Source organism: Trachypithecus francoisi, unplaced genomic scaffold, assembly GCF_009764315.1.
Source record: "Trachypithecus francoisi isolate TF-2019V2 unplaced genomic scaffold, Tfra_2.0 Lachesis_group5, whole genome shotgun sequence".
Lineage (NCBI taxonomy): Eukaryota > Metazoa > Chordata > Mammalia > Primates > Cercopithecidae > Trachypithecus > Trachypithecus francoisi.
The window spans coordinates 91,340,611-91,364,340 of NW_022681470.1; the positions used below are offsets into that span (position 1 = coordinate 91,340,611).

At 47.5% G+C, this 23,730-nt stretch overlaps 2 protein-coding genes across 3 annotated transcripts in view; both read right to left on the bottom strand.

Annotated features, from left to right (window-relative positions):
* Positions 1-17,720: 17,720 nt before the first annotated feature.
* Positions 17,721-21,627, bottom strand: LOC117074652. Its single transcript, XM_033196308.1, has one exon. It carries the CDS (start codon positions 21,476-21,478, stop codon positions 20,852-20,854), a length of 627 nt encoding a protein of 208 aa, XP_033052199.1. The 5' UTR covers positions 21,479-21,627; the 3' UTR covers positions 17,721-20,851.
* Positions 17,721-23,730, bottom strand: part of KIRREL1 (kirre like nephrin family adhesion molecule 1) — a 110,612-nt gene continuing 104,602 nt past the window's right edge. Inside the window, exons 14-15 of one of the 2 annotated variants that reach the window (XM_033196307.1) lie at positions 23,613-23,690; positions 17,721-23,364 (exon numbers count right to left, since the gene is read on the bottom strand). In XM_033196307.1, the coding sequence (XP_033052198.1) occupies positions 22,888-23,364; positions 23,613-23,690 (555 nt within the window). In that variant the 3' untranslated portion in view covers positions 17,721-22,887. The remainder of the gene's footprint in view (positions 23,365-23,612; positions 23,691-23,730) is intronic. The other variant, XM_033196306.1, reaches the window with a different exon arrangement.

The window sequence follows — 23,730 nt, forward strand, 5'->3', positions numbered from 1 at the left end:
CTCTTTCCACTCCTACTCTCTTCTCCCTGATCCTTCCCATTTTTGTTATTGTTGCCTAGTAAGATTTTTTAAAAATGTTCCTGGGTGAAAACCTGAAAGATGGTACATATAGCCTCCAAACCTACCTTTTAAAAAAGAAATTCAAATGGTAGTTATTTTCACTGTAATTTTTTTTTTTTTTTTTTTTTTTTTTTGAGACAGAGTCTCACTCTGTCACCCAGGCTGGAGAGCAGTGGTGGATCTTGGCTCACTGCAACCTCTGCCTCCAGGGCTCAAGTGATTCTCCTGCCTCAGCCTCCAGAGTAGTTAGGATTACAGCCGCGTGGCACCACGCCTGGCTAATTTTTGTATTTTTAGTAGAGATGAGGTTTCACCATGTTGGCCAAGCTGGTCTCCAACTCCTTGACCTCAGGTGATCTGCCCACCTCGGCCTCCCAAAGTGCTGGGATTATGGGCATGAGCCACCGTGCCAGGCCTTCACAGTAATTTTTAATTTATAAGTGATTTATGTTGACCAACATAGATGCTAATAGAAATAAATTAAGTCATCAAGCCTATAAGCATATTAAGCTTTTTCTCTTTTCTTTTTAGGAAAACAGACTGTTCGAGCCCAGGGATGCTAAGATTTTAGTTTTAAATCCTCCCAAAGCTGAAGGACAGCCTCAGCTTCCTCATCAATGAAATGGAAAAAATACCATCGTCCTTGGAGGGAGGGCTCTTCCTGGCTGCAAGGCACACTACTTCATTTACTCATTTATTCATGGAGCATCTGTTAAGCACCAATGGGATGCCTAGCACTAGGCATGACATAATTTACTCTGTATCATCAAAGAGAAAAGCTGAATATGTAAGGGTCTTCTGGGAGAAGCCACCAAGGCAGGAGTGATTGATGTCATCCACTGAGGGGGTCAGGGAGAGCTTCAGTGAGGAGGCTTTGTGATCAATACTTATCTCTTGGGCCATTTTCTTTAGCCCAGAGCTTGGCCTCTTCTAGTCCCTCAAAATAGATTGCTCCCTGCCAGACTCCCTCTCTCACTATATCTATATAATGTATCTCAGTCTCTCGCTCATCCTCCCCTCCGGCTTTCTCTAAAACCCCAGGCAAGATTAGCAACCCATCTCTGCTCCCACAACCCCACACAAACGACCTTTAGCTCACGGTGAAATTACCTGGGGTTGTATGCGGTCCCCTACAGGACCCCTGGACCTAAGAGCAGGGATGGGTTCCTCCTTCCCCAGCTGCAGGACCCACTCCAGCACAGACCGGGTTCACAACCACAGCTGAACTGACTGGGCCTCTCCTTGAATCAATCTCCTCTGGCTCTGTCCTTCCTGCTCTCCATCTCCACTCTGTCCTCCTTCTCCATTTGGCTTCTGCTCACCCTCCTCCCTCCCTCTCTGCCGCGCCTCCTCCCTGCTCCTTTGTTCTTGTTAAGATCTGTAACTGAGGAAAGATTCTGGCTCCTCATCAGGCGCATTCATTCTCCTCCCTCGCCTGGGCCGGCTCTCTTTGAAACACTTCTCTCGATGTGGTCCTGTGTCTTCTCCAGGCTCCTCCCTCTTTCCCCAGAGCTAGGGGCTGAGCTTTCATAGGTGTTCCCAAGCCCCACCCAGCCTCAGCAGCAACTCCATTCTTGCACAGACCCCCACCCACAAATTCCCATCTAGGCACAGCCGAGTCCATACACATGCCCATTCCCTAACACAGATGTCATTGTGCACACAAGTGCTCCCATCCAAATATACATACCTGGGGACCATCAGTCTTTCAGTGAGGAGCCACTTCTGCACTCCTAAAAAGGGGTAAAGGACATGGGTATCTTGAGGGTTAACCCACAAGTTCTTTGGAGGACACCCCCTGTACTACTGAAAATTCCAGGAAACCTCAAGGAACAGGGTCCTCAGATGTCAACAGGTTTGGAGGACATTCAGCACAGAAGGACAAGGTCCTCCACAATATAGCTCTTCCCTACATTGAAAGCCATGTGTCCTGGAGGCTCCTGATCCAGTGCTCCCTGGTCAAGGCTTGGCCTGGTCACTGCTCCTCAGATGTCTTTCTTCCAACCAGCACAGGTCCTTCTGGTTCTGTCTGACACTCCCTCCCAGCTCCTTGCTCCCTGAGAGCCTTTCAACTTCTTCTGCATTGAGGATATCACCTCTGGAGTGTCCTGAAGCTCTGGGCATCAACTCCCAACCCAGTCCCCATATTCGTCTTGTGGTTCCCCTGACATTCCAGCCCAGCCCCTCTTGCCTAGATCCGTTAGATACACACCTACCCCAAGGCTTACCTGCTCCTCTTCCTTTCCTACCCCAGCCTACTCAGCCACTCTCTTCTACAGAGAACCTTCCTAAGTCCACAAAGACACAGAGGACACTCTCTTGGTGGGATAGTCTCCTTGGTCTCTACCCCTAAAATAGTCTACATTAACATAGCTGTAGACTTCTGAGTCCATGGAATACAACCTCCTTATTTTATAGAAAAGAGAACTGAGACTTGAGAGATGAGGTAAGTAATGAAGGGCCCACAGCTCAGTCATCTGTATGTAAATGGCATGCTGCCACTCACTCTGTTCAGTGCTCATACACCTTTATACAGACATCTGCACAGATACTCATCCATGGGCTGGTGTGATGGTGAGAGTATGGGTGGGGGGTGAGAGTGGGGAATAATTCTTCGTGGGACTCCTGGGAGACAGGCTGAGTCTCCTCAGTTCTTTTTAATTTTCATTTATTTGTTCATTTTTTGAGATAGAGTCTCGCTCTGTCACCCAGGCTGGAGAGCAGTCTCGGCTCACTGCAACCTCCACCTCCTGAGTTCAAGTGATTCTCCTACCTCAGCCTCCGGAGCAGCTGGGATTACAAGCGCCCACCAACACGCCCGGCTAATTTTTGTATTTTTAGTGGAGATGGGGTTTCTCCATGTTGGCCAGGCTGGTCTCGAACTCCTCACCTCAGGTTATCTGACAGCCTCGGCCTCCCAAATGTGCTGGGATTACAGGAGTGAGCCACTGCGGCCGGCCCCTGGCCCACTTTTCCAGTTTTTTATTTTTTATTTATTTACTTTTTTTGAGATGGAGTCTCACTCTGTTGCCCAGGCTGGAGTGCAGTGGCACGATCTTGGCTCACTGCAAACCTCCCAGGTTCAAGTGATTCTCCTGCCTCAGCCTCTCAAGTAGCTGGGACTACAGGCGCCTGCCACCATGCCTGGCTACTTTTTGTATTTTTAGTAGAGACGGGGTTTCACTGTGTTGGCCAGGCTGGTCTCCAACTCCTGACCTCATGATCCACCTGCCTCAGCCTCCCAAAGTGCTGGGATTCCAAGCATGAGCCACCATGCCAGGCCAATTTTTAAAATTTTTGTGTGCACTCCTCAACTTCTTTCTGAGCCTTTCTGGGAATCTTACAGCTGGGAAGAAAGTCAACTGGTCAACTGGATGAATCAGTCACCCCACACTCCAAAGAACTCCCGAGGAGATGCTGGCTTAGCTTGGCTGTCTTCGGATCTGTCTCTCTGTCTCTCTCTCTCTCTCAGCTTCAGGGAAGGAAACATTTCTGGTGAATAAGGAGGCAATGGGTGAGACCTGAGGACAGAAGGTTGTTCATTCTAGGAATCTGTCTCAGACAATCTTCATCACCCGGAAACAATGGGAGGGGTGATGGGGGTGTCTTTCTGTGGGCAAACGGACAAAGGCCAGGGTCGGCTGAGAAAAAGGCAATGAGGAGACCAGAAGGAAAAGGAAAGATGGCCTAGGACAGGCAGGGAGCCAGCTAAGTTTCCGCCAGCCTGAGTTCCATGAAGGAAGAGATGCCTATTTTAGTCATCCCTGTATCCCTCCTGCCTCCCTCACCCCCAGGTCCCCAGCACTAAGGAGAGAGTGATGCAGGGGGAAGGCAATGGGGGCACCCAACGAATATGAAGCTAAAAGACAGGGGAAATGGCAGAAACAAAGGACAACCCTTAAGATGCAAACAGTGGGGGCAGAAAGGAAGAGTAGAGACGTGGAGGCGGCAGAAAGGCGGGCCAAGGCTCAGGAGTTACGGAGGAGCAGGGGAGGGCAGGGGAGGGCAGGCGAGGTCTCGGCCCGCGGAGTCTGCGCTCCTCCTGCGCCGACCTCGGGCTCCCGGCAGCCGCCAGGGGGCGCCGGGCGCATCCTTCGCTGCCCGCGCCCCGCCCGCGCCCCCGCTCGCGCCTGGGCCCCGCCACACTCCAGCAGAAGCCATTACAGAGAACAAACTACCTTCTTGTCTCCGAGATGGGTCCCCGGGGAGGAAGGCAAATTGCCTGCCTCGTGCATAATAAACCAGGCGTGGAGAGCAGCGCGGAGGAGGCCGCGGCCACCACCGGGCAGGCAGAGCCTCCCGCCCCCACCCGCCGCCCGCGCCGGCCAAGCACCCTGCAGAGCGGGCGGCGCGCAGTTCCGGATAATCTCAAAAGGCTTGGAACACCGGGCTGCTTCCCGATACCCCCATCCCTACACAAGTTTGTGACTGTGGGCTTATCCCAGGAGAACCACACCAAGCGCTCGGTGCCTTTACCCAGGATGGCTTTCTTCATGAGAGAAAGCCGGCTGCCCTTCTCATCCTTCTCCGAGGTTACAGTCTCACTTTGAATTCGGCAGTCAGAAGTAATCGCTTCCTCTTCCTCCTAAGGTAGTACTTTGTTCAGACTCCTAGTATTTAGCGATGACATCACGTTTAGAGTTATTTGCATACAGTTACGTCTCTGCTATTGGACTACACATTCCTAAAGGACAGAAACCATAATTTACTTATCTCCATACCTCAGAGACTTAGCACGGTGTCCAGTACCGAATGCATGAATGAATGAGTTTTAAAAGAAGAACCTAGAGTCTCGAATCACCAACCCATCACAGGTTTGTCTCCCCCACCTACTATTATACCCTTCTTGCAATTCCTGTTCTCCCCTAAGATGCTGTATACGGTTGAGGGTCTTTGGATGAAACCTCCTCAGGGGATTTAGACATTCTCAGGAACTGTGTAGAAGGAGAACATTGAAGAGGGCAGAGAGGAATATATATTGAGCCCAGTGTCCGCCTTCAAGGAGCTCCTACACTCATAAGGAAGCCAGGCAAGTAGACAGTGACAACCCAGTATGCTAAGTGCATAGAAAGAGAAAAGCAAGGGACCACAGCTGTTCCTGAGATAAGCCAACAGCCACCAACTTGTGTGTGACTCAGGTGCAAGGATGGGGTAGCACCTAGGACAAGCCCACAATCCAGACAGGAGCAGGAGAGGAGGAAATCTGGGAGGAGGTGAAGCCTGATATAGTTCTGTAGGATGACCATGAGTCAGGAAGAGATAAATGGGGGTAGATAAAAGTGTTTCAAGGATCCATTCCAAGGAGCTGAGAAAGGCAAGAAATGGCATGACCCACATCATGGAGAACTGTTAAGTAGACTCAGGTGACCTCCTAAAACCCTATGAAGGGATTCAATAAGAGGTGAGGCCACAGAAAGGGGTACTGAAGTTAGTTTAAGGAGGCCTTCAACCAACTTGCTAGTGGGCTTAATTTTATCCTGACCTTGACAGAGAGCCATGGAATGATTTCAGAGATGAGAATATCATATCAGATTTGCATTTTAGAAGGATTATTTCAGAAGCAGCAGAATCAAGGATGGATTACATGAGGTCAGACTGAAGACAGAAAGATCAGATAGGAGGTTCTGGTATTAGAAGAAAGCCTGAACCAAGGCAGGCATAGTAGAAATGGAGAGAAGCAGCCAGGCTGAAGGGTGAGTGAGAAGACAGAATTGGCATGTACCAGAAGGTGACTGATTGGACATGAGGAGTGAGGAAGGGGAAAGAAATAAGCCTGGCTGCGAAGAGTTTAGATTAAGGACATGTGGGCATGGTAACTCACACCTGTAATCCCAACACTTTGGGAAGCTGAAGTAGGAGAATCATTTGAAACCAGGAGTTTAACACCCAATCTGGGCAACATGACCTGTCTCTACCAAAAAAAAAAAAAAAAAATTAGCCAAGCACGTGGCTCATGCCTGTAGTCCCAGCTACTCAGGAGGCTGAGGTTAGAGGATCACTTGAGGCTGCCATGAGCTCACTTGCGGCTGCCATGAGCTGTAACGGCCACTGTACTCCAGCTTCGGTGACAGAACAAGACTCTGCCTCTAAAAAAAAAGGGGGGGGACCTGGGTAAAAGGTCTTACCACCCCAGGGAAGAACAAGTGTGTTTGTTTTGAGGTACTGCAGGGATATAAAAAAAAAAATGTGGTTCTGAGCTCAGAAGGAAGCTTTGCTGGAGATAGAAGTTTAAGAGTTATCAGCATGATTTTGGTGGTTTGAAGACAAAAAATAGATGAGATTACCCTCAAAAGTGTGAGTACAAGGAGAGAAAGCCCAGGAGAAAACACTGGAAAATATTTATATTTAAGACATAGACTGGCTGGGCACGGTGGCTCACACCTGTAATCTCAGCACTTTGGGAGGCCAAGGCAGTTAGATCACCTGAGGTTAGGAGTTCAAGACCAGTGTGACCAACATGGTGAAATCCCATCTCTACTAAAAATACAAACATTAGCTGGGCATGGTGGCACATGCCTGTAATCCCAGCTACTCAGGAGGCTGAGACAGGAGAATCTCTTGAACCTGGGAGCAGAGGTTGCAGTGAGCTGAGATGAGATCATGCCATTGCACTCCAGCCTGGGAAACAAGAGTGAAAATCTATCTCAAAAAAAAAAAAAAAAAAAAAAGAGAGAGACGCAGACAGAAGAAGAGGAGTCCACTTCTGCTAAGGATAGATAGAGAGGTGAGGGGAGAATCTGTGGTGACACCACAGAGCAAAAGAGGAGTTTCAAGGAATGGTAATTAGTGTGAAATGCTGAAGATAGGTCAAGGAAGTGTCAGGGAAAATTGTCAGGAAAGACTTTAAAATGAACCAAAAAAGATTATTGAGTGTCCGGTCTAATTTACCCATCAGGGTTATCTCTGCCTTACATTGTCTATGAGCTATTTTACAACTATGTAAATTGGAGAAACTGATAATAATGCAGATGATTTTTGCCCAAATAAATGCAAATTAGTTGTGTCTAGTCGAATGCAATTGGTTAGTGGCCTGTGGATAAACCAGTTTTATGACTATTTGTAAATTCATTTCTAAATTCCTGATTGACCTATATAAGTGTGGTACTTTGAATTTTCCTTTGAAGTTAGTTGAAATATGTTACTGGAGCCCTCATTAATTAATGGATCAAATGTAATTTTTGACATGTGTTCATTTTATATCTGTATGAAAGTTGTGATTTAAAATTTGTGTAGCTGGGCACAGTGGCTCACACCTGTAATCCCAGCACTTTGGGAGGCCAAGGCGGGTGGATCACGAGGTCAGGAGTTCGAGACCATCCTGGCCAACATGGTGAAACCCTGTCTCTACTAAAAATACAAAAATTAGCTGGGTGTGGTGGCATGCACCTATAATCCCAGCTACTCAGGAGGCTGAGGCAGGAGAATCACTTGAACCTGGGAGGTGAAGGTTACAGTGAGCCGAGGTTATACCACTGCACTCCAGCCTGGGTGACAGAGCCAGACTCCATCTCAAAAAAAAAAAATGTTTAAAAAATTCCATAACAGAAGAAAATAACTGAAAAGTGACCACTGGATTTGACCACTGGAACAATGTCTCTCTGGGAAGGTTGAGATGAGCGGAAGACAGATTGTACTGTGTTGAGAAGGGAGAGAATGAAATGAGCAAATAAAGACAATGGCTTTCCAAAAGCTTAGATGTGGAGGGAAGGAGAGAGATTGGACCTTAGCTGTAGGGCATTTTCTTCTTTCTTTTAGACAGGAAATTTTTTTTTTTTTTTTGGAGATGAAGTCTCACTCTGTCACCCAGGCTGGAGTGCAGTGACCCCATTTCAGCCCACTGCAAACTTTGCCTCCCAGTTTCAAGCAATTCTCCTGCCACAGCCTCCCCAGTAGCTGGCATTACAGGCACGCCACTATGCTGGGCTGATTTTTGTATTTTTAGTAGAGACAGGGTTTCACCATGTTGTCCAGGCTGGTCGTAAACACCTGACCTCAAGTGATCTGCCCACCTCGGCCTCCCAAAGTGTTGGGATTACAGGTGTGAGCCACTGCACCAAGCCAAGATTTTTTTTTTTAAAAACGGGCATGACTTCATGATGTAGATAACAGCTGGCACTACAATTCCTCTTTAAATTGTCAGTAATTTAGTAAGCTGTGCTGGGTATAAAAACAATAACAGAGGCACATGAGACCATAGGGAGGGGCACCAGGAGATGACAAAGGAGGAACACTTAATTTGGCATGGTGGGGTGCAGACCTTCTGTGAGGAGATAATGCCTGATTTGAGTGTTTAAATAAGAATGAGCCAAGCCAGGCATGGTGGCACGTACCTGTAGTCCCATGTACTCAGGAGGCTAAAGTGGGAGGATCACCTGAGCCCAGGGGGCCGAGGCTGTAGTGAGCCACAATCATGCCACAGCACTCCAGCCTGGGTGACAGAGCAAGACCATGTCTCAAAAGAAGAAAGAAACAAGAATGAGCCTTGTTGTCTTTTTAAAGACATTTATGGAGGCTCAAAAAGAGTCAGAGATATTGCACAAAGTCAGTACCAACTGATATAGTTTGGATCTGTGTCGCTGCCCAAATCTGAGGTTGAATTGTAATCCCCGGTGTTGGAAGTGTGACCTGGTGGGAGGTGACTGGATCATGTGGGTGGATTTCCCCCTGGGGGCTATTCTCATGATAGTGAGTTCTCACGAGATCTGGTTGTTTAAAAGTGTGTGGGGCTTTCCCCTCTCTTGCTTCCTCCTGTTCCAGCCATGTAACACATGCCTGCTTCCCCTTCACCTTCTGCTATGATTGTAAGTTTCCTGAGGCCTCCCCAGAAGCAGAGCAGAAGCTAGCCTGCAGACCCGGGATTAAATCTCTTTTCTTTTTTTTTTTTTTTTTGAGACGGAGTCTGGCTCTGTCGCCCAGGCTGGAGTGCAGTGGCCGGATCTCAGCTCACTGCAAGCTGCGCCTCCCGGGCTTACGCCATTCTCCTGCCTCAGCCTCCCGAGTAGCTGGGACTACAGGCGCCCGCCACCTCGCCCAGCTAGTTTTTTGTATTTTTTAGTAGAGACGGGGTTTCACCATGTTAGCCAGAACGGTTTCGATCTCCTGACCTCGTGATCCGCCCGTCTCGGCCTCCCAAAGTGCTGGGATTACAGGCTTGAGCCACCGCGCCCGGCCTAAATCTCTTTTCTTTATAAATGACCCAGGCTCAGGTATTTCTTTATAGTAGTGTGAGAACAGATTAATCCGTGTTACGAAGAAAGCAAGCTGTGGAGGGAAAGCCTGAGAGCCAAAAGACCTAGATCCTTGCTCTTGCCACTGATTTGCCATCAACACTGTAGATACAGAAACTGAGTTCTGAAGGGAAAATTGGTGCGGAACATTTGGAATTGCACTTTTCTGAAAATTCAAGTGGCTTAGTTGCCGCCACTTTGACATCCCTGAAAGAGATCAGAATCATGGAATCCTACGTGTTAGTGTTTGGAGAGAAATTAGAAATCATTGATCCAATTCCCTTTTAAAAATGCAATTCTAGTCCTTTACTTTAAATTTCAGACCCCCAATTTTTTACAGATAAAAAGACATGCAGGTGTTTCCCTGCCCTGAGAGTGCTTCAGTGTTATTGATGGACCCCACATATCTGAATTAGACATGCTTAACCAGCCCATTGGCCTAAACTTGAATACTAGTTTTTGTTTTTTCTCCTCAATCTACCCAAATCCCAGTGGTTCTACACTTGCCTTTAAGATCTTTTACCTCTCTGAAGATTTTAAATGCAAGAGGAACCTGTCCCCAGAGGTGAGGGTCTGTGTCCTCCCATCAGAAACAGACTGATTCTTGAGCAATGAGGTCTGTTTTTCTTTATGTACCCTGTCTTTTTAAAAGGAGGATATGGGATTTCAGGCTTTTTTTTGGGGGGGGGGGGCATGTAGCCAAGACCTAAGGGAGAGTCTACAAAAAACATTGTTTTAATAAGTGAAGAGACTGTTCATAACCCTTTAGGTTATTAGGAGGAGAAAGTTAGAGCTTCGGGGGCCCTGAGGCTGGAAGCCTCTTAGGTTTATTTGCTGAGCTTTTCTTCTAGCTGGCTCACTGGGTACTGGGGATGGAGGACAGGGGAATTCCCTGTAAGGTCTAACTTCAGAGGCCCATTATACTGAAAATTGCATGTAATCACATATATGAAAGTGCCTGGCTCACTTATTAAATATTAACTCTTTCCCTATTGCAAGCCCCCAACCTGAGCATCTCCATAAGAGGGCTTGGCATTTTATCCCATGACAGAGTGTCACAGACAAAAAGGTCAGTGAAGCTGGAATGGCAGGTGGCAAAGTAAGAATGGAGAGAAGGTGGGCAGGGGCCAGCTAAGGTAGGGCTTGTAGGAAATGAAAGAAGTATGGATTTTATTCTAAGTGGGATAGGAAACCATAAAGTCTGAAACAGAGGAGTGATTTGATGTGATTTACATTTTAAAAGGATTACTCTGTTGTTGTCATACAAAAAGGTTGTATTTTATTGTTGTTAAAGTCTTCTATGGCTTGAATGCTTGTGTCCCCCCAAAGTGTCTATGTTGAAATCCTAACCCCAAGGTGATGGTATTAGGAGAGGCCTTTTGGGAGATGAATAGGTCATGAGGTTGGAGCCCTCATGAATAGGATTAGTGCTCTTATAAAAGAGGCCCTATACATGGTGGCTCATGCCTGTAATCTCAGCACTTTGGAAGGCCAAGGTGGGTGGATCACAAGGTCAAGAGATTGAGACCATCTTGGCCAACATGGTGAAACCCTGTCTCTACTAAAAACACAAAAATTAGCTGGGAATGGTGGTGCACACCTGTAATACCAGCTATTTGGGAGGCTGAGGCAGGAGAATCGCTTGAACCCAGGAGGCAGAGGCTGCAGCGAGCTGAGATTGTGCCACTGCACTCCAGCCTGGTGACAGAGCGAGACTCCATCTCAAACAACAACAAAAAAAGTGGCCCTATAGAGCTGCCATGTCCCATCCACCAGGTGGGAACACAGCAAGAAGGTGTCATCTATGAACAAGGAAATGGGCCCTCACAAGACACTGGACTTTGCAGCTTCCAGAACTGTGAGAAGTAATTTCTATTGTTATAAGACACTTAGCTTCTGGTATTTTGTTATAGCAGTTCAAACAGACCAAGACAAAATCGAATGAATTTTAGTATTGATAATGAAACTAACAATAGGTAGGGGACTGCTACCAATGCTCTGCTGTGGAGAACAGACCCCTGGGGCACAAAGACTGGAAGCAGAGACCACTTAGCCACTGCAGGAGTCAAGGGAGAGCTGATGGACCCTTGGACTTGGGGATAGCAATGGAGGCCTTGTGCAGTGGTAGGATTTGGGATACATGCTCAGTACCTGACTGTGCTAGCTCCTCCTTCTGCTAGTGGGGTAGTATCATTATTCTCATTTTATGGATAAGAAAGCTAAGACCCAGAAATTTCCAGTAACTTGTCCAAAGTCAAATGGCTAATAAGTGGAGTTTAGACTAGAACTCATGTTTTGATGTAAAAACCAAAGAGAAAACAGATCTAGATTCTGAGAGCAGAAAGGATCTGGGTCATTGTGATGCTGACTATGTTGTTAAAAAATTAACAGTGGACCCACTACATAGAGCACATTAAGTATCTTGGGATACCCCTGGAGACTCTAGGTTGTAGTGCCTGGCACGGCCATAGCTGAGCTGCTGGACCTGGAAACCCCTCTCATTTCATCTCCCCAGGATTTCTGCCTGAGAATCTGGCACCATCTCCTACTTCATTGGAGGGGGTGGGTATCAGGACCTTTGAGAGGTAAAGGGGCCACCACTCCCTCCTGGGGAAAAGCCAGGATTCAATGTTTGTATTTACTGAAGATTAGGAGGTGAAGGAACATAGAGGATCTTAGTGGACTGAGATGGGGAACTGTCCCTCAGACTGGTAGGTTGAAGTGGGAGGTGCTGAATTTCTTAATGTGTGTTCAGAGTTCACCCAGAAGAAAGCGTGAGCACAAAGGGAAGAATATGAAAAACAACATATCCTAAGAGAACGGGTTTGAAGAATCAGAAATATTTAACTGAGAAAAGAAACTTCTTAGAAGAGACATGACATCATGACAACTACATTTCAATATCAAAAGAACTGCATGGAGAGGGAGGGGAAGGTGGCAGACTACCCAGACAGCACTGTCTTAAAGGCAGAGCTATAGCCACTGGGTAAAAATAATAAAGAGGCCTGCTCAGCCTCAATAGGAGGAAGAAATGCTTTTCAATTAATCCTGCCACATAAGAGAAAGGCTTGTTTTTTAAAGGTGGTAAAAATAAATCAATAGTACTGTACATTTACATGCATTAGGTTGAACCATATAAAATTGCTGCTGTTCACCTATTTTTGGCCTACAAAAACAGTTCATATGGCTTGATTTACTACGTCCTCTCATCTCACAGTAATTTCCAAAGCCCTTTCAATGACCTGCAGTTCTCACAGGATCTGTTCCATCTCACCCCTCTCCGGATTTCTCACCGCCCTCTGCTCGTACTGTTCCCCCAGCCACATTCCTTGCTGGCCATTGACTCTTTAACTAATTTCTGCCTAAGGTCTTTGCAGGTGCTATTCCCTCAGACTAGTATATTCTTTCCCCAGATATAAACCCAGCCTACCTGTCCTTTTATCCTGGACACTCTTTGACCGTCCAACATAAAATAGAACATCTCTCTTCCCAATGTCCCACCCTACCCAGCCCTGTGTCTCTCCTGACTCCTCTCTGACATTCATTTGTTTGTTCATTGTCTATCTCCCATCATTACAGTGTAAGTTCTGAGAAAAGAAAAGAACTTTCATTTGAGGAATGCAAGTCCTTTTAATTATCAGACCCAGAGAGACATTAAAAGAGATCACAATCATGCCTCACTCTTCCCTTTGAGCTATGTACTCATCTCTTGAAACTGCTTACTTTTGCCACAAGGAGCTATAAATTAACCTGATAATGCCATACAGAACACTATAACCCACTCCCTATAGTTTAACAATGTATAGCCAATCACTAACCAATGTTATTTCTGTAAACCAGTAAGAATTCCTGACAAACAACTTTGTAGCAGTCCACTCCCTGTCTGCTTTTTTTGCCTTTAAAAATCCACCTGTAGCTGCTGCTAATTGGAGTGTATATTCAGGGCAACTTGAGTTTATGCTCCCAGGTTGCAATCCTCAAGCTTGACCCAAATAAACTTTCCATGTGTGTTAATTTTGCCTCAGCTTCTTCCTTTTAGGTGCACAGTTCCATGAAAGCAGGGACGTTGTTTTGTTTCCTCCTGTGTCCCCAAGTTTTGGTGTAGTTTCAGACACATGGAAAATGTTCAATAAATATTTTTTGCATGAATGAAAGATTTTTTTTTTTTTTTTTTTTTTGAGACGGAGTCTCGCTCTGTCGCCTAGGCTGGAGTGCAGGGGCGCGATCTCGGCTCACTGCAAGCTCCGCCTCCCGGGTTCACACCATTCTCCTGCCTCAGCCTCCTGAGTAGCTGGGACTACAGGTGCCCGCCACCACGCCCGGCTAATTTTTTTTGTATTTTTAGTAGAGACGGGGTTTCACCGAGTTAGCCAGGATGGTCTCGATCTCCTGACCTTGTGATCCACCTGCCTTGGCCTCCCAAAGTGCTGGGATTACAGGCTCGAGCCACTGCGCCTGGCGAATGAAAGATTTTTATGAACGAGACAACTGAGGCCCAGAGAAGGCAAATAGTTTCCTCAAAGGCACAGAGTTGGTGCCTGCAGCAGCTCAGGGGAATCAAACATTCAGATCCCAAAGTCCAGACCCCATAAAGAGTCACCCTGCTTTCTGGTCCTGTGTTGGTCTTGATGCAGAACCCATTTGTCTCTGAAGCTGAATTGGGGCTTCTGCTTTGGGTCCATAACAGGGCCAGATGACCCCAGAGGTGCCTTCAATTTTTGAGATCCGATTACCCACTGTTAGGGATCTGTTTTAGTGAGGGAATCTAGAGGCTCTGAGAAAAAAAGGTTTTGGTCATCCCTCAGGTGACCACCTGATTCTGGGAGCCAGACCCTTTGCTAGGAGTGCTGACATGATACTGTTCGAATAGAAGTCCCAACCAGTGTCTCTTTTGGGGAGGTAGAACATTAATCTGATCCTCAAAATATGAAATATTCCCCAGTTTGCAAATGAATGCAGGATGTGTTTGCATAGCGACCACCAAGAGAGCAGTATTATGTGGAGAGGAACAAAAAGACAAAGCTCCCTGGTTCAATCTGGGGAACTGATGGCTCTGCTCTCCCCGGGAGGTTGCCTCTGTGTAGCTAATTACAATGAGTAAAGGAAATGGGAAAGTGAGTGCCAATGAAGTGATCTTTCTCCTCCCCCAGGTTCCTGCTTTACAAAGAGCTGGTCTTTTGGTTTTAGAACCCTGGGGGCTGGCAAGTTGGGCTCTATCATGCCCAGCTGGATGGGCACATTCTCCTAATATCAGGTCACTGCTAGAGCAGCATTCGTGTTGTGTTTGTGGCAGCGAGGTGTGTGGCGTGGGATGCTAGGGAGTGGGGCGCATGGGGTTGGGGGGTAAGATGCTTCAGAGAGTTAATAGACCAAAGTAATCAACTCACATTTGAAAAGCATTTGGCAATTTACAAAAGGCTTTTGTGTATCTCATCTCATTGAGTTTTTGCACCATTTTAAACATAAAGAAACGGTAGCTCAAAAAGGTGTGCTGACCTGCCATGCACTGCAGTTACAGGAGGCTTTGCTGGGATTTTAAGCTAAATATTCTCATTCCAAAATCCTTGTTCTTTCCATACCCCTTGGGCAAATGTAGACATCTTTCCTGATGTCTCTAAGGAAGAGGCAAAGGAGGGAAAAGGACAGATGCCCACTACTCCCCTTTCTCTAGGCTAACAAAGCTCACCTTTACTGGGTATTCACTGGCTAGGAATTTTCCCACTAAGCATTTTCCGTGGGATAGTAACTATTACTAGTCCACTTCACAGAGGAGAAAAGAGAGATACAGAAAGGTAAAGTAACTTACCCAAGGAGGAAACGGTGAAGACAGGGTTTTAGCACTGTCTGTACTAATCAGGATAGGATATACTGTATTGCAGTAACAAATAACCATAAAATTTCAATATCTTAATAAAAATTCATTTCTCCCTCAAACTACATATTCACCATGGGTTGACTAAAGGGCTCAGGGACCCAGCCAGACAGATTCCACTATGACAAAGCCATACCATTTGGAATAAATGGGCTCCTGTTGGTAGGGCAGAGGAAGACAATGCTGCAGGATCTCACACAAGCCATTAAATGCCTTGGTCTGGAAGTGACATGCCACTTCTGTTTATAGTCAGCTTGGCCTTGTCTAACAGCCAGGGAACTAATATCAATAAGTACTGGTCATGTCTATCGGCTTGGTAGACTGACTTGAACGTCCATGCTTTTAATCACCATGCTACACTACTTTATCAAGCATGAACTCCTCTAGGTTAAATTCCTTTTATGTATTGTGTTTATGGGTTTGCTCCCCCTCCCGCTTTCCTTCCCTCCATGCCTGCATTCCTCCAGCACATGCTGAGAAACTACATGCACTCTGTTGGGTGATGGATACTAAAATAAATGATACATGCTCTCTGCCTTTCAGTGACCTTCTTTTAGGAGAAAAGTGCTAATGTGTCACACACAACATCCTGTTATCAAAGCAGAAGGGCTATAAATGAGATGAGATCAGTGAGATAATAGCTAACCCACTAGACTTCCAGGGAGGAAGAGAAGGTAATGAGTCAGGCAAGGCTTCCTGGAGGAGATGGCCTTTGGGCTGGGCCTTGAAGATAAATAAAACTTAGAAATGGGAAAGCAAAGGAACTCCAGGCAGAGAAAAGAGCTTGGACAAAAGCACAGAGGGAGGAAAGTTCAGGGGCATACCACAAACAAGGCATAATTCCATTTAACTGTGTTGAAATGTAGGGTAAGTGTAGGGGAGGGTTGTGAAGTAAGTGAAAGATGTGGGGTCATCTCATGGAGAAATCTGAACTCACACAGGAATGTGTTGATGCCTAGGCCAATAGCTGCTGTTGTGACGCCAAAGCCTCACAATGAGGGGGTGGCTTTTACAACTTTGCAAAGCCAGATGATAAAGGGGCTGTGTCATTATTACTTATCCTCAGGCTGGAGGTGACTTAGAGGGGCTGGGGCTCCCATCCCAGGAAGAGGCCTAATATGCAGGGATGAGGTCCTGTGGCCTTTCTTGTGGCTGAGAGTTGGTTTAGGCCCTTGGAGCCTTATGTAGTGCCCTACAAAGACTTGTCCCAAAGAACCTGCTGGCCCTGTGCTGGGGTCTGGGGATGTGGAGATGAATAAATGTATCCCAGGTGGACACATAACATAGGAAGCACCCCACCCAGCACCACTTGGCCTGATAGTATTCACCTGTGCCTCCACATTTGCACAACTTGGCTTCCTGTCCTGGTTTCTTCTTTTTTCCCTACTGTTTCCTATTTGCTTTTGTATTCGATCAATGCCATTTTTACCTATGCCAGTGCAACTTACCTCAATGCAGCCTCCAAATATAACTGTACCTTGGCCTCTCATTCCCATCCAGGTTGGATTCACTTTGGGCTACCTATAGGTTCTTGGTCCTGGCTACATGCCTCCAAACCCCAGGCCCCACAGCACCTTGCACCCTCCCTCAGCTGCAGCTCCTGTGCTGTGACTTCTAGCCCTCTTGGAAATGGGTTGCATTATTTCAAAAGTATTTTTTTGAGCTCTTACATCCTGTCTTCCTCTCTATGTTGGGTGTCCCTTGTGTACAAAAAAGGCTACTGTAAACTGTCTTGAGTTTGCTTGGTTGCTAACTGGATGAAGAAAACAATAAACCCTATTTCTCTAATGATTTATAGCTTTAAAAAACATTATATGGGCCAAGCGCAGTGGATCACACCTGTAATCCCAGCGACTCCAGAGGCCGAGGTGGGTGGATTACTTGAACTCAGGAGTTCGAGACCAGCCTGGGCAACACAGTCTCTACAACAAAACAAAATAAAAGTCCAAAACAAAATAAAACAAAACATTATCTGAAAAAGCATTATCTGAAAACAATTTCAGGTATCTGCAAACACTCCTGAGAAATGAGCAAAGTGAAACCCATGGGAACTCCACTCAGGGAATTTAGGATTTCTCAGCAGGATGGCCTGTGTGTGTGTGCACTCCTGCACCATCTGTTTTTTCATTCTGCTTCACTACAAGTTCAAAAGGTTGGAGACCTCGTAACTTTGCTTTTTACCCAAACCACAGCATTTTAAATAAACAAAACCAGTCATTCTTACACACCTGTCCCAATTCCTTTGGGATCTGGATCTCAGATTGAAAAGTCTCCCCCTTTCCCATTCCCATAATGTGATCTGGCACAGAACATTTGGATGCTGTGCTCCAATAGCAGGAGCCTCCAGCTGTTTGTCCCTGAACTGCCATAATTGGCCTCAGGGTTCTGCACAAGTGGCAAACTAGAGAATACATTTTTGCCCCATGGCCTGGAGGTGGCACAAACACTGTTTCTGCAATTTCAGTCCAAACCTGTTTTTTCCCCAAACCAGAACTATCACCCAAAGTCAGGCAGGCTTTTAAGTAACTAGCCATTAATGCATTAAACAACACAAAACATGGTACTTTTTAAAACATTTATATTTATATATATAAAAAAATTAAATATATATAATATATAGTGTGTTTGAGACTAAAAATATAGTACATAATATTTTAAAAAAAAGAAAAAAGTAGAATAGGAAAAGGTGTGAGGGACACACAGATACACATTGCTAAAAACCTACGATGGTTTGTCCTAACAAAAATAATATCTTTTTTTCTCTTCTCTTAATTATCATCATGGATCCATTGATTTCTGGGGTCTGGGTGGAGAAAATTCAACTGGAGCTAGAAATGGATGTTGCAATCCCAAGAATGGCTGGGTAGAAAATGTGACCACAGGGAGCCCTGGGCCTCTTCTGGTGAAATTGGACACCTCAAAATTTTCTGGGTCACTGTTGCTAACAAGATTGTGTGGAGTTTCATTGTATTGGGATTTTGGCTGCTCTCTCCCCAGAGTTAGGGTATTCTCAGGGGGGCAGCATCTGAAGAGCTCCAGAAGCAAACAGAAGAGCTCAGGGCTCATCAGTACTCAACAAGGCCGGTGGTTGGGGCCAGCAAAAAACCAGGGTAGGGACAGCAGACTGGCAGGAATGAGTGACAGTTCTATGCAAATGGAGTTATTATTATTATTTTATTATTATTAAGGGCAGGTTTGTACCAGAACTGCCCAGTATGGCCTGTGACTTCTGCGCAGCAATTATTTCTCCAGGGACAGGGCCTGGAGCTCCCTCACAGTGATGCAAAAAAATGGGATTCCCCACTAACCCCCCACACACCTCCTTCCTACCAAATCACACATCTCTCAGTCCTCTCCAGCAGCCCAGAAGTGAGCATCGGGACCACGCTGACAAAGGTGAGCCAATGCCTTTCACAAAAAGCCTGGCCTTGAGGAGAGGAGGAGAAATACCATAGGGGGATAGGAGGAGGCCAAGAGAAGGGAATGGGATATTTAAATGCTAATTTTATAGCATCTTCACAAAAATAAATGCCTTTCAATTGCATCCCTTGGCCTGTGCACTTCAGTGTTCATTATGGCCTTGCCAGGGTCAGGAGCTTCACTAATCCTTTTGGGCGATTATCAACATGCACAGTGGCCTGTAGAGGCACCAAGCGGTGGCCTGGCTCAGGTCAGACAGCACTAACTTGGGGAAGCCAGGATTTCTGAGGCCAGGATGCTTGGGGAGGAACTGGAGTTTAGCTGTGGGGACAGAACCTTCCACACAGCAAAGAACAAGGCAGTTCGCTCCAAACGGGGTCTTGGCTTTAATGCGGCTTTCTTCAAACCCAAATGGCCGAACATTGCTATGAACGTGGGTCACGTATACTGAGACATCGATTCCGTTTTATGGAGCCTGGGACTGTGGCTCCTGACAGGTTAACGAGAGGGCACGAAACTCCAGTGCAACGTGCTCCATTTTGAAAGCAGATAAAGCTCCCCTCAAAGTGAAGAGGAAAGTAGCCCTGCTGGGATAAGGGGAGAGCATACTGCCTGAAGACAGGGTGCTCACCTGAAGACAGGGTGCTCACATGAACATTTTCACTTCAAGCAAGACAGTGATGAGAGCACAGCACTGCTCCCATCTTGGACCCTTTCCTTTCTCACTGACTAGGCTTTTTGCTTCATGCAAATTCTGTGGCTGGACTTTGAGGGATCCAGAATTTAGGATATAGGGCGGGCCCTTTACGAGGGAAGTGACCATGGCTCAGCCAAAATCACAAGATCCTTTTCAAGATCCAGAATGTATTCCAAAATTGTTGTACCCCTTTCCCTCCACTGGCTCCCCTTGCAAGTTGCTCCTTCTCAGGTGGGGGCAGCTGTGCATACTCCCCGACCTCTGGCTCCAGGCACCTTGGACTGCAGGCTTCATCTGTTTGGTAAGAAGAGCAAGCTGTCCCTGGGCCAGAGGAATGTTCCTAAGGATCAGGGTGGAGGAAGGCTACTCCCATTTTCCCTTACAGAAGCAGTGCTTGAAACCTAGGCACATAATATGCCTATGTGCATACTATGCCCTGCCCTGGCAAAAGACACGTTTGCAAACCAATCAGAAATGAGTGGGGAGCAGCACAGATGACCCAATAGCCAAAGGATAGCCCCACATCAATTTTACTCTGAGGCTTAGGGTGTATTTTGTGTTGTTGTTTGGGATAAAGGGGTCCCTGGTGGAAACTAATTCACAACACTTCTGACAAGATAATGAAGCCCATGGTGAAAGCTTCTTCTTCAAACAGGAGAGAACCCCCTGACCAGCTCCCCAGCACTCACCGTGCTTGCTACTGTTCCCAGTTCCTTGCCAGCAATGGGCATTCCCACCCCTACTGGCAGCACAATAGGTATAACAAAACCAGAATCGTTTTAGGTTTGTGCAACTCTCTCCCTTCATTTTACAGGCCAGACAAATTGGGGGCAATGAACAGAAAGTTAGGCCAAGATCTAACCTTGGCAGCTTCAGGACTGGGTCCTGGGTCTCCTGACCTCTAGTCCCTTGCTCTTTCCACTAAAACAAGCCATCAAAGGTGATCAAGATCACCAACTACTGAGGCATCACCATGTTGCAGGACTCCAGGATTCGACAGCAAAGCTCTGTGATCAAGGATGCCTTCCACTCCCCAGAAAAGCTATTCCACTGGGCCCTTCAGGTAGGTTCCAATTCAGATTCTGATGGCACCAACATGTCAGTTACAGAGGGCAAAGACGACCTTGGTTGCTGATGCTTCCCTGTGCCTTCCTGGGTGCCTGCTTGACACCCAAGAGGCTCTGGTTAACGTGTTAAGGAGTAGAGAACAGTGAACTAGCTCTGTGTCAGGCTTCTGAAAACTAGGCTTCCTTTCTCAACCATTTTCCCTGCACCATTAGCTCAATTACCTAGTAACCTTAGGCCCTCTCTCCATCATTTCAGTAGAATGAAACTGATACTTAAGCCAAAAAGGGACAAATAAGAGAATCTAGCCAAACCCAAAACAAAAATGATTTTTTTGGAATGTTCATGTTTAAAAAGCCACCATCTTTAGACTTTAAGTCTTTGGATTACCCATGGCTTCTGGTTTTTGTGAAAATAATAGAAATTTGCATGAATTTGTCTGTACAAGAACCTGAATTTCTTGACAGACCTTCCCACTGGGCTCTCGTACAAGGACTCTATAGAAAGGTATCAGCTTCCAGGTTTGGAATACAGCTGGAAGCCTGTAAATGCCCTGGATAGGGCCCACTCCACAGGAGTTTTCCCTGCTGAAATGAAGGAGGATGCAGAGGCTTCCTGCGAGGTTAAAACTAGAGCTGCTTGCTTCCTGGGTATCATCTGGTCCTTCCTAGCAAGGGGGTGGCCAGGAATGTCGCCCCCAGACCCATCTGTAAGGGCGGTAATGGCCTGTGGCTGATAAGCATGTAACTCATTAAAGCAAACATGAATTATGAATGGTGACCACGGAGAAAGGGAGAGGAACATTTTGGGAACTGCACCAGAGGCCCTGCCTCCCACTGGGCTGCACATGTAGTTGGGGAGGTGGGAAACAGCCAACTCCAGACACTGTTTCTTAAGAAGGCGTGGCTGGGGCAGGGGTACAGGTTCTCCTTGGAGCTCCTGTTCTCTTTGGTCAGAAGGTGGTGGCTGAGAAGCGGTCACATGGAATGTGTGTGTTGGGTATGCGTGCACATGGAGGAGAAGGAATGGCCCGTGGAATGCCTGTGGTGCCCTTCCGTGCCACCTTCTCCCGGTCAGCACAAGTTCTCTGTCAGGGCCATTTCCAGGCCCCTTACCTCTCCAGGTCCCCTCACCCATCTCTCTCCTAACACTGTAACACTTAACAGTGTGTCCGAGGCTCACAAGTACCCGCTCCCTGCACAACCGCCCACGTAGGGTCAGTCATCCAAAGCTTGACACTCAAGGCACTGAAAGTGGAAGAAGGAATCTGATTGGTCCAAGAAAAAAAAAAAAGACACTTAAAAAACCAAAACCTGTCTCCCACACGCCCTGGAAAGTGGTCTCCAACCAACCGATGGGACCTAGGGTAGGAGAGTAGAGCCGGAGAGCCAGGCCCCCTCCCTAACCCTAACGGAGCCCACTGTGTGACAGGTCTGGCAACCTGAATGTTTAAAAATGGATTCAAAGTGCTTGGAGACTGAAAGAATAATGGAGGGTGTTAGAAACCCCATGGAGAAGAATAGGTACCACCTTTTCTTTCCAATGGGACTTGTATTTGAGTGGGGGAATCCCTACATCTTTTCTTCCCAAATGAGGTTTTCATTGTTCTTTGTTTTCTTTGAAAAATTGTACAGCACCCCCACCCCTACCTCACCACTCCCCAAACCAGCTCAAGAGTTAAAGCCAGGAAGTGGGGCAGACTGGGGAGAGGAGGCCTGTGTGGCTCCCTCTAGTGTTGGTTCTGGAAACTGCTGCACAGCACACAGCGGTCTCTGGGTCAATCAGGAGGACATGGTCCTGGCCTTTCTTTCTCCACCAGGACACTGACTTATCTGGCTGGCCCAGCATAGACGAGAAGGAAAGCGGGCAGTGCTGCCGGGGATTCCTGGATCCCTCTGCATGCTGACAGACAGCTGTCCACAGTGGGCCAAGGTGACTGGTATTTTGATCCCAGCTGAATGAAGGCTGGATTTGAATGCAGTGCCAGGGCTGTTCTGTAGACAAGAGCAAACATAAATCCAAGCTCCCTTCTGCAGTACCCTGAGGAAGGAGAGATGCACCCAGGGCATGAATGCAAACAACACAGGGACTGGCCAGGCTATCCTGTTTTCCACCTGTCTGTGCCACAGCCACCCACTCCCATACTTCATGTCCCTAGGCCAAAGCCTGCCCACCCCTGGGTACCCCCATTTCCACTTATGGGAGATCAGAGGGGTGGGATAGAAAGGGAATGCTAAAAAATGCCCCCTCTGCTCTCCCCAACCTTCACTTTCCCTGTCCCCATTCTAGGGTCAGGCAAGAGTGCAGGTCAGAAGAGACACATCCTCCCGAAGAAGAGGGAAGGGCAGGCCCAGGAGGCTGGGGCATGCAAAGAGCACCATCCTCGGGACGGGGTGTTTCTGGGAGACCTGCTCCCCACCTGCCACGGTGGGAGGAAGAAGGCTGGTCCAAGAAGGGAGCAATGAGCAATGCCCCTGAATATCAGGGAACAGCTGTGAAAGCCTTCTCCTCTGCCCCGCAGAGATGCCCCAGCCAGGCTCTGGCCCCTACACATGAGTCTGCATGCGCTGCTGGAATCGCTGGCCGTAGTCCGAGTGCTGAGAGGTGTAGGAGAATCGAGTGGCTGTAGCGTACTTGCCAATGGGGTCATACGCCTCATATGGGGTCCGCTCCAGGCCAGAGGGTGGGGCCTGGGGGTAGCCCAGTCGGTAGGTGGGGTACCCGGCTGCCGCAGGGAAGGGATGGGAGTTGAACTTCTCATAGTTCTCGTAGGACAGCTGACTGGTTGTGTCGGTGCCAGCTGGGGCAGCAGGGCCAGGGGGTGTGGGCTCAGGGCCATAGTCAGAGGCAGGGGCCCGGCTATAGGTGTTGAGCTGGGCATAGCCGCTGGAGTGGGAGAGACGGGATGAGGGGCGGCCGTCGAAGCGGGCAGGGCCAGGGGCACGGTAGTCAGCATAGAGCACTGCCCTGGAAGACGGGCGGTCTTCATGGGCACGCACGTTGTAGTAGCCATTGGTGGGGTCCTGGGGGCAATGAGAGAAGAGGATGGAGGCAGTGTTCCCTCTTGGTTGGGGATCAAGTCTCACCATGGCCTTCTGGGCTTCCTCCTCTGGCTCTCCCTATGTCCCCATCTAGCATTCCACCTCCTCTGCTCCTTCAAAATCCCTCCCAACCACTCCTCCCCAAGTCTGTCCTCACCTCCCTGCTACAGGCCCTCGGAAACCCACTGGTCCACCAGCCCTCGTGCCCTGGCCCCTTCCCCCTTTCCCACCTTCATCTCATACTCCTCCCGGGTGTCAATAGTGTCGCAGCGCAGGTCCTGCTTCAGATCCACATCATCCTTAAACGACTGTGGAGCAGCAGGAGTGGGGCGTCAGCAGACGGAAGCC

Excerpts from the sequence above, each read along its gene's own strand:
- LOC117074652 (XM_033196308.1), bottom strand. The coding sequence starts at position 21,478 with ATGGGTGAGGGGACCTGGAGAGGTAAGGGGCCTGGAAATGGCCCTGAC.